This window comes from Cucurbita pepo, chromosome LG07 (assembly GCF_002806865.2).
Source record: "Cucurbita pepo subsp. pepo cultivar mu-cu-16 chromosome LG07, ASM280686v2, whole genome shotgun sequence".
NCBI lineage: Eukaryota > Viridiplantae > Streptophyta > Magnoliopsida > Cucurbitales > Cucurbitaceae > Cucurbita > Cucurbita pepo.
In genome coordinates, this window is record NC_036644.1 from 7,556,644 (window position 1) to 7,567,247 (window position 10,604).

Genomic DNA, 10,604 nt, shown 5'->3' on the forward strand with positions numbered 1-10,604 from the left:
TTTAATTTTTTTTTTCTTCTACGAAATAGATTAACAGTGAACCAAAATAGACCAAATGGAGGTCGAGATCTAGGAGATTAAATTGGTCTTTAGTCAAATTTCTTCTCCTCTTTTACCTTGTACCTAGTGACTCGATCCTTCTATATCAGACGTATCTACTGGTTCAATTATTTATTATTTTATTAAAATTTAAAATTTTGTTAGAATATTAATTTATTACATGTTACTAGGCAAATGCCTTCAAATTAAAAGAAGAGGTATTGAAAGGAAGAAAATGAACAAGTGGAGTGATAGAATATGAAAGAGATTAAATGCATTGTTGATATCCCATTCATACCAGCTAGCACACACCATGTTTTTCATCAAATTTTTGTACAATCAGTTCATTGCTATCGATAGCTACCCCACTACATTAATAGCTACTTTCGTTATGCATATAATACACACCGATTAATAAGTTCGTGACATACTCTAAAATGTTAAACAACTTACAAATTATTGGATACGAAGTGATTTTGACATTTTTAAATTTACGTCTAGTCAGTTGGAAATTTAGTAGACACACGCAACTTAAAATCATTCAAACTTCACATGATCGATTTTACTTGTAGAGTGATTCGAATCTCAGTTTTTTTACCTTAAAATATTTGATCAACAAGTAATCAGAATCTTACTGATTTCTTATTGTTTTTAGGTTATTGAATATTTAGATCTAAATATCTTGTTCTTGAATAAGGTTGTTAGATCGAATTCCGAAGAGTTACAGGATGAAATCATCTTGATTGGGAAGTTTTAGCATTTGTGATTTAAGGTTTGTCTATGACGAACCCTCACCGACAGATTTCATAACTCACTCAAAATTAAGATCGAGCGGTAGATCGAGCGGTAGATGACTATCTTGTGAAATATTAAATTTCTCATTTAATTGATTTATAAAGAAATTAATTATTTCATAGTTCATTCTTATACAAATTTTATTATTATAATATCCCCACTCATATATCTCCCATACCCATTCTAAAGTGAGTCGTATCAATAGTGTTAATAGGATAAGTCGTCAAATCTTATTTGTATACATAGACCCTTGAGGTTATTAATTGAACACCACTCTTAAACCACGTATTGTTCAAGATTACATTAATAACTTTGAATTTTTCATACAATGAATAATCCCTACTAAAATCAGAACTCAACTAGTAGATTCTCTTTCACTTATCCAGCCGACCAACTTCCATTGTTGCAATCTTCGGATTTCCTGCTGAGATCCCAAGTCTCCAAGTGGGCCCTCTTGGCCATCCGTGACCTTGGCTTTTTAGAGAATCCCTCTCCTGTGTCGTGGGACTTGTAGCTCGGCAGTCCACCGAGTGGGTTCTATATCCTTCCAATTTTGAGTGTCTTCTTAGATAGTTATAGCAGCCCAGAGGGGTCCCCTGAACATAATCTTTTCAAGCCTGTGGCCGTTTAGTCCATAGTACATTAGATGGTCGGTGCAAGGCCAGAAATTTGAATACATTGATTCCGCTCGTTTCCCTCCTCTTCACGTACTGTCCCTCAAATCCCTCAAATCCCTCAGAACCTCAACAATAACAAAGCTAGGAAAGACTTCATCTTTCATTTTTAAAATAATACGAGAGAGAAAATTTGAATATATCTACAACCAATTCGATATTTATCAAGAAAAAAAGACAAAAAAATAGAAAAAAAAAATTTATACTTGACAAGCTGACCTACGAGAGTATGTTAAAGGTTCGAATCTCCACTATGGTAATGTAAAGTTATTCGATAAAGACTAAATCATGATTCGTAAATCGGATTGGATCATAATAAACGAGTTTTTAGAGTCGTTGAGAAGTCTACTTATTAATTTTGGTGGGATGAACATATGAATAGATATGAATGTGTTTAGTCATTGTTTTATGCTATCAATATCAACCTAAGTAAGTCGGCACGGCGCCATCCCATTCAAAACCTTCTTCTTTCTACTTCTTCATAATCTTAACTCTTAATCTCCCAATCAATTCCTTCACTTTCCTTTCTTTTTTCCCTTCTAGAGCATTGTATTCCCCATATTATCGACACTTCTATACCTCACGTGTCGGTCCAAGTATATATTCTCGAGCGTCAATTGATGTTTTTAAGAGACTATTAGGTAATATTTCAATCTCGTTCAATATTTCTTGTTTTTCATATATTTTGATGTAAGACCAGATTAACTATTCTCAACCATTGATTGGAATATTTGAGAGCGACTAGTCAACATTGTGTTCTTGTTTTATATTCTTTGTTTTGTTTAGTTTAACGTGAGTTCTCACAATCCATCTCTCTTGGGGGCTAGCGTCCTCGTTGACACTCTGCTTGATGTTTGACTCTGATATTATTTGTAATAGCTCAAACCTACCGCTAGTAGATATTGTCCGCTTTAGTCCATTACGTATCGTCATCAGTCTTATGATTTTAAAACGCGTTTATTAAGAAGAGATTTCTACATCTTACAAGGAATGTTTCGTTTCTCTCTTCAACCAACATATGATCTAACAGAATTGTTTTTAAATTGCATGTAGTTGGAGTGAGTTTTCCATTTTATAATTTGAATCAAATCTTGTTTTTATGGAATATTTTATTTATTGTATTATTGAAAGATAAATTTTCAAATTATCAAAATATATATTCAAATTGAGTCGTAAATTTTAATTAAATGATCTAAACGTCGGTGATGTCTAAATTTTTTATAAAAATTCTATATTAGAAAAATAAGAAATATATATTTTTTATTATTAATATCTAATTACATATTTAAATTTTATTATTATTTAGTTGTGTTGGGGGGATTTAAACATGTCACCTAAAATTAAATATAAAATATAAATATATTATCTAATTTTTATATATGTTTATTTTTGTCTTTTTTTTTTTTTCAAAATTATTCTTGTCGTCAAGTGTAATGATCAAGTATTGTATAATTGGGACAATTCATTATTGGACCTAATTTTATGCTTCTTAATACGAATTAAATCCTTACAAATTAAAATCGTGTTTAATGTCGATTTGAAAGTCATATGGTCTCTTAGTTAATGTCGTAAATTATCGCGGGTCCTCTTTTTTTTTTTTTTTTTTTTNTAAATGACTGGTGGGACTTAATTTTCATAAATTCTTCTTGAGCTCGACTATCTAATCCGAGTAGGATCAGATGTATAAGACTTTCTCTGCATATGATCCACACACATGTACGTGGACCACTAGATAGTCTTGTTAACGTGCCTCCTAAGTTTGAATATGGGCTAGTGCACCGTCACGAGAAATGAGTTGTTTACTTATAAAATTAAATAAATATATGTATATATAATTGTATCGTTAGTAAATGGATATACTTTTTAAATTGATAATAAATTTAGATTGGTCAATTGAAACTCAAGAACTAACTCAACCTATAAAATTTTCGTTCATTCGAATTCAATCCAACTTAAATAAGTTGATAATTTAACCTAAACTATACAAATTGAGTTGGATTGATCGAGTTTTTCGAGTTTTCGAGCACTTTCTTTCTCCATTTCTCTGTTTTCCCCATGTTGGACGAAAAGCCCCACATCGGTTAATTTAGGGAATGATCATTGGTTTATAATCAATGAATACTATCTCCATTGGTGAGATCTTTTGGGAAAGCCCGAAGCAAAGTCATGAGAGCTTATACTCAAAGTGGACAATATCATACCATTGTGGAGATCAAATCAGTGATTCCTACCTCAATAGAATATCGTACCATTGTGGAGATCAAATCAGTGATTCCTACCTCAATAGAATATCGTACCATTGTGGAGATCAGTGATTCCTTCCAGCCATATCAATAGAATATCGTACCATTGTGGAGATCAGTGATTCCTACCAGCCACATCAATAGAATCCTCAAATGTCGAACAAAAGTATTGTGAGCTTCAAAAAAAGGGGTCGAGCCTCGATTAAGGGGTATGCGCTTTGGCCCGTTACGTATCGTCGTCAGCCTCATAGTTTTAAAACACGTCTACTATGGAGAAGATCTAGCCCTACTCTGACTAGTGCCTCACACCGTAAGGTGTGTAACTCTGATATCATTTGTAATAGTCCAAGCCCACCGCTAGAAGATCGTCTGCTTTAGCCTGTTATATATCGTCGTCAGCATGTTACATATCTTGTTCAATATGCCCGTCTTACTAATTTGCTCATTCCTCTCGAGCTCCATACTAATATGAAAAAGAGTCGAAGCAATTGACTTTCTTTTTTAATTTCTTGAAACTCGAACTTCTGATGTTTTAGCTAAAAGTAAAACACAAATATAGTTTAAAGCAAATTAGATAAACACATTTCATTTAGCTTATAATTTAACATCTCATGTTCATACAAAATTATTTCAAATACAAGAACTTTTCATTATATATTTACAACCCATTCATCGATATTACCAAAACAAAAAAAATAAGACTCATATTTGAAAACTAAATTGAGCTGGACATGTTATGTGGCATCAAAATGATCATATATAAGATCATTTCAAGACTATGATCTTTTCTCTCTTTTTTTTTTTTTTTTTTTTTTTTTTTTTTTTTTTTTTGGGTAAATATATGGACACCGAACACAAAGTAAAAGGAAATGTTTTCGAGTCGAAAAGAGGTATTGTCGTGTCGATAATTTTCAGCATCCGCTTCCAGTAGTAACATATTGATTCAGTGCAGATAACCATGATCGTCTTCCTTCCGAAGCTGTTCGTCGGAAACCTGATCTCGAACACCTGGCAATATTATTGTTCCTCATGTTTCTGTCAACATTGCAGGGAACCAAAGAAGAGCTACCTTCAGGATCTCCCATACAGAGATTGGGGTTGAGTTTCATTGAAGGAAACCTCTGACAGCTGAGGGATCGAAACGATGCTCCGAGCGGGGAAATTCGGGAGCAAGTGAACTCGGGCTTGCATAACGGGGTGGTTAATGTAGCAGGTTCTGGTGCCTCACCAGAACAAGTGCAAAATGATAGAGATAAACTAGTTCTGGCAATCTCTTTGGCAATCGGTTTCGTTTGGGGAAGTTTGACAAAGGAAACTATACCGTTTCGGCACAGTGGACACGCGATCGAACCGGGAGGACCGTGAGAAACTGAGGATGTGCAGTTTGTAGAACAGAGGTAAAGTGCACAGCTTGTGCAGAACTCATGATCACAACCTGAACCGTTCAAGATCATGAGCGTTAACTTAACGAATTATAAGGCGCTAAAACCGTACGCAAGTCTTCTCGAATCAAATTTACCTCGTGCAGCAACCGTGCATTCCCTCTCCAAACACACAACACATGGATCTTGGCATGTAAGTAAAGCATCACAGCTTCTCCATCCACATTCTCTGAAAAAAAATCGAAGGGGTTTCTCGAGTTAGTAATCATACAGCTTTCTAACAATCCTATCGGTCACGCACGACTCACCTAGCAATTCTAACAATGCTCATAAGGGGAAGAGTTAGATATGGTGAAGGGGCGAGGTTTGTCGCTGCCGCTTCAGGCTCTTGGCTAAGAACTTCCTCGAGCCAGTCTCGATGCCACGAACGAGCAACCATCAATGGAGTCCATCTTCAATAAGATAAAAGTAACATAGGATGATCTGACAACCTCAAGTTTATTGGGTAAGACAATAGAACTATATGATGCTCAGGAATTTAGAAAAAAAATATTGTTTTATTTATGATCTTCATTGTTTTATCTAGCCTAGATTCTACTACCGAGACAGCGTTTGAGGCGCGTTTATTTATCAATAACGGGAATGACAAGAATTGAAATGAAAATCAATCGGAGAAAATGATGGCTATGAGATGGATAGACCATGTAACAGCCCACCGCTAGCAGATATTGTCCTCTTTGGACTTTCTCTACCTGATTTTCCCTCAATNTCCCACCGCTAGCAGATATTGTCCTCTTTGGACTTTCTCTACCTGATTTTCCCTCAATATTTTAAAAAACGCATCTGTTAGGGAGAGGTTTCCACACTCTTATAAAGGGTGTTTTGTTCTCCTCCCCAACTGATGTGAAATCTCACAATCCACCCCCCTCGGGCCCCAATGTCCTTGCAAGCACATCGTCTCATGTCCACCCTCCTTCAGGGTTTAGCCTCCTCGCTGGCACATCGCCCGGTGTCGGGCTTTGATACCATTTGTAACAGCTCAAGCCCACCACTAGCCGATATTGTCCTCTTTGGGCTTTCCCTTCCGGGTTTTCCCTCAAGGTTTTAAAACGCGTTGGATAGGGAAAAGTTTCCACATCTTTATAAAAAATGTTTCGTTCTCCTCTCCAACCGATGTGGGATCTCACAGGTCATGATAACAACAAATCCACCGTCCTTAAAAAGAGGTACATTTGCATACGAATACTTGAGAGAAGCATACCCATTTGCATTTTGAGCGGCAAGACTGGCTCCCCTAGCAATCAACATCTGAAACCAAAACATGCATGAACAATCAATTCAAGTTTGATGTAGAGAATTATGGGTCTGAATTTTGAAACGTTCTAATCGTTTTCATTTCGTCTTGAAATCGAGGGCTTACTTGACAGCATTGGGCGTTCCCACCGCATGCAGCGTAGTGAAGGGCTGTGCTTCCAGCACCTACATATGACGACATAATCATCCAAAGGGAATTAATATCCAACTTAAAGAAGAAAGCCTGAAGAACCAATCTTTTTCAGCTACAAACAGGCTAATCATAGCTAGCAGACTCTGTTTTGAAAGAAAAGGGTGACCAATGAACATGTTTGAGAGCATATGATTGCCTTATAGGAAATTACATACCCAACTCCATAACATGATGTAATGACATTAAAATTCTACACGAAAAATTACGGTTTCAAACAATAATCATATAACAGCCCAAGCCCACCACTAACAGATATTATCCTCTCTGAGGTTTCCCTACTAGGCTTCTTTTCAAGGTTTTAAAACACGTCTACTAGGAAAAGGTTTCCATACCCTTATAAGGAATGTTTAGTTCTTCTCTCCAACCAATGTGGGATCTCACAATCCACCCCCCTTGGGGCCCAGCGTCCTCGCTAGCACACTGACCTGTGTCTCTCTCTAATACCATTTGTAACCGCCCAAGCCCAATGCTAGTAGATATTGTCCTCTTTGGGATTTCCTTTCTAGGTTTCACCTCAAGGTTTTAAAATGTGTCTACTAGGGAAGGAATGCTTCATTCTTCTCTCCAACCAATGTGGGATCTCTCAGTCCACCCCTTTCCCCTTGGGGGCACAGCGTCCCCATTGGCACACCGTCCTGTTCTCTTTGGGCTTTCCCTTCTAGGCTTCCCCTCAAGGTTTTAAAACGTGTCTACTAGGGAGAGGTTTCCACACCCTTATAAGGAATGTTTCGTTCTCCTCTCCAACCAATGTGCGATCTCACAATCCACCCCTCTTGGGGGCTCCGCGTGCCCGCTGGCACACTGCTCTGTGTCTGACTCTGATACTATTTGTAACAGCCGAAGCCCATCGCTGGCAGATGTTGTCCTCTTTGGACTTTCTCTTCTGGGCTTCCCTTCAAGGTTTTAAAATGCGTCTACTAGAGAGAGATTTTCATACCTTTATAAGAAATGTTTTGTTCTTCTCTCCAACCAATGTGGGATCTCACAATCCACCTCCTTGGGGGCTCAGCGACCCTGCTGGCATACTGCCCTGTGTCTGGCTCTGATACCATTTGTAATAGCCCAAGCTCACCGCTAGCAGATATTGTCCTCTTTAGGCTTCCCCTCAAGATTTTAAAACGCGACTACTAGGGAGAGGTTTCCACACTCCTATAAGGAATGTTTCGTTCTCCTCTCGAGCCAACGTGAGATCTCACAAATCAATTAAATTTAAAACGTAAAACTTGATGCAAACATGTTACAGAGCAGTCCAACTTTTGTGTTTAGGATCTTCTCTGCATCAGCGCTCTACTAGAACACAATTTAAACTAATGAACAGAACATACTTCAATAACTTTAGGCTTTTCAGTAATGAGAAACAAAAAAAACAAGGTTCAATTAACCCCTTCTTCATATCACAGCTCATATTCACTAAGAACAGCATAAGAGAAACTAAAAACCGAGTTACCTATTAGATCGATCGTGGTTCCATCTTCTACGGTATCCTGAGAAGCAGAGGCACCCAAGTCCAGAAGTAACTTCAAACTATCGACGTGCCCATTTAGCGCCGCCATATGCAGAGCTGTGATGCCTCCATCTGCTGTTCTGTTAACTACCTCCTTTAGACCACTGATGGATGAAATGGAGGAAAACAAATCAGTGACTTCATGTAGCAGAATGGAGAAGTATATAACCGGCCAGGATTAGATTCAAACAACAATACCTAAAGTCAAACTTGGAAACCGTTTCTTCATCGTTCGAACTACTACTTAACATATCCCAAAATTTTGGGGTACTAGGCACATAATCAGAAAGCAGAAGTCGGATGCACCGAGAATGACCATTCAGAGCAGCCAGGTGAAGAGCGGTACCTCCGTTCAAATAATCCGCTCGGTGAATCTGATGTCTCCCAAATAAATATATGACAATGTTATCCAACATATCCCATAAACTACTTCATAGAACATTAGAACAGGTGGAACTAAGACTAAAGGGAGGTATAGCTCACATTGGCTTTAAAAAGTATAAGAGTCAGAACAACCTCCCAGTGACCATGCTGACAAGCTTGCATCAAGGCAGTCTGTTAACAAAAATGACATTCAGTTTCGAACTCTTAACAATAGTACACACATAGCCAACTCGAATATAGCTCACCTGGTCATAGATTGTTGTAATAAAAAATAATAGCATGTACAAAGGGTTCAATCATAGTGTGAGATCCCATATCGGTTGGTGAGGAGAACAAAACACCCTTTATAAGGGTGTAGAAACCTCTCCCTAGCGTATACGTTTTAAAAACCTTGAGGAAAAGCCGGAAAGGGAAAAGTCCAAAGAGGACAATATCTGCTAGCGGTGGGCTTGGACTGTTACGAATGGTATCAAAGCCAGACACCAGGCGATGTGCCAGCAAGGAAGTTGAGCCCCAAGGGGGTGGATTGTTAGATCTCACATCAGTTGGAGAGGAGAAAGAAACACCCTTTATAAGGGTGTAGAAACCTCTCCCTAGCATACACGTTTTAAAAACCTTGAAGGAAAGCCCAAAAGGAAAAACCCAAAGAGGACAATATCTGCTGGCGGTGGGCTTGGGCGGTTACAAATGGTATCAAAGCCAGACACCGGGTGATGTGCCAGTGAGGAGGCTAAGCTCCGAAGGGAGGGGGTGGATATGAGGCGATGTGCTAGCAAGGATACTGGGACTCGAAGGGGGGTGGATTGTGAGATCTCACGGTGTGGAAATCTCTCCCTAACAAACGCGTTTTAAAAACCTTGAGGGAAAGCCCGAAAGGGAAAACCCAAAGAGGACAATATCTGTTATCAGTATGCTTAGGCTCTTACACATAGCTTTGGAATTCATGAATGGATAAAACAAAACATCACATTGAGGAACAAACATAAAGAAACTAAACGAGAACAACGAGCAACAAACAACGACATTGTTCGTACCTGACCCCGATAATTCCGTAGATTGATATCAACCCCAGATTCAAGCAAAAGAGCGACAATCTGCAGACAAAGATGTTAAAGAGTAAGTCAAGACACCATCAGAAAGACATTTGGAACAATCTCTAAGCAGAACAGAGACATTTTTGAAAAGTGAAATACCTCATGGTGGCCATGAGCTGCAGAGTAATGAAGAGGAGAATTTCGTACACCAAAAGTTGAGTACCTCGCCAAACGAGGATTATATTCCAATAAAGCTTTAGCTTCTTGCAAGTCTCCATCTCTTGCAGCTGAAACTAAACGTTCCCCAGATGCAGAACATCCAAAGGAATTCCCAACAAGGCTTAGAAACTTCATCTTCCCCCAAAGATTTCTCTCCCAATCAATGGTATATCAAACCCCAGAACAACACCTTTCTATCTGATAATCTGATAACCTCACCTAAAATTCTGTATGTGCAAGAACAAACCCATTCACAGAAATATACAACCTAGCAATTTCAATGCAGAAAACAACCTTACATAACCCCCTAGTGATAATCAAGCGAAGAAGGTAAAGAACAAAAGGGAAAACCCAAAGCCAGAATTTCTTCAAGAACCTCTCCACTTTCAAAATCGACGAACCCCAGTTGGAAATTCTTCAAGAGAATCTTCAATCTCCAAAACCCAACTCAGAAATCAATCAAATGATCGAAAACAGAAACACCCATTAACGATTTTGAAGGATTAAAGCGGAATTGGGAGTGGAAACCTTCGATTTCTTCCTGCTTCATCAAGAACTGACCTAATTCCGATGAAAGAGAAGCAGAGAAGAATCGAAGGCAAGAAAATCCGGATTGAAAATCCCCCCTTGTCGGGGAAAGATTAATCCAAATGAAGAAAATGGGGGAAGGGGAAATGGGGTTAAAGATAATGAAAGTGAGGGTTTGAAACTAAAATTTGCCAAAAATGAAGGGCACGGAAAATTGGGAATGGTGGGTGGATGGATTAAAACATATTTTCGGTGATGTTTTGCAAGAAACTCAACCAAAAAAGAAGGGTGCGTG

At 38.2% G+C, this 10,604-nt stretch overlaps 1 protein-coding gene across 2 annotated transcripts; it reads right to left on the minus strand.

Moving 5' to 3' along the window:
* Positions 1–4,316: 4,316 nt before the first annotated feature.
* Positions 4,317–10,604, minus strand: LOC111798668 (E3 ubiquitin-protein ligase XBAT32-like). 2 transcript variants are annotated; one of them, XM_023681960.1, is made up of 11 exons: positions 10,158–10,604; positions 9,722–10,008; positions 9,563–9,622; positions 8,628–8,699; positions 8,343–8,518; positions 8,088–8,248; positions 6,554–6,612; positions 6,395–6,441; positions 5,442–5,585; positions 5,271–5,362; positions 4,317–5,186 (listed from the first exon to the last, which is right to left on the minus strand). In XM_023681960.1, the coding sequence occupies exons 2-11, from the start codon at positions 9,914–9,916 to the stop codon at positions 4,663–4,665; spliced, it is 1,530 nt and encodes a 509-aa protein (XP_023537728.1). In that variant the 5' UTR covers positions 9,917–10,008; positions 10,158–10,604; the 3' UTR covers positions 4,317–4,662. The 2 variants fall into 2 exon arrangements, with proteins under 2 accessions (XP_023537728.1, XP_023537726.1); XM_023681958.1 differs by having other exon boundaries at positions 9,722–10,604.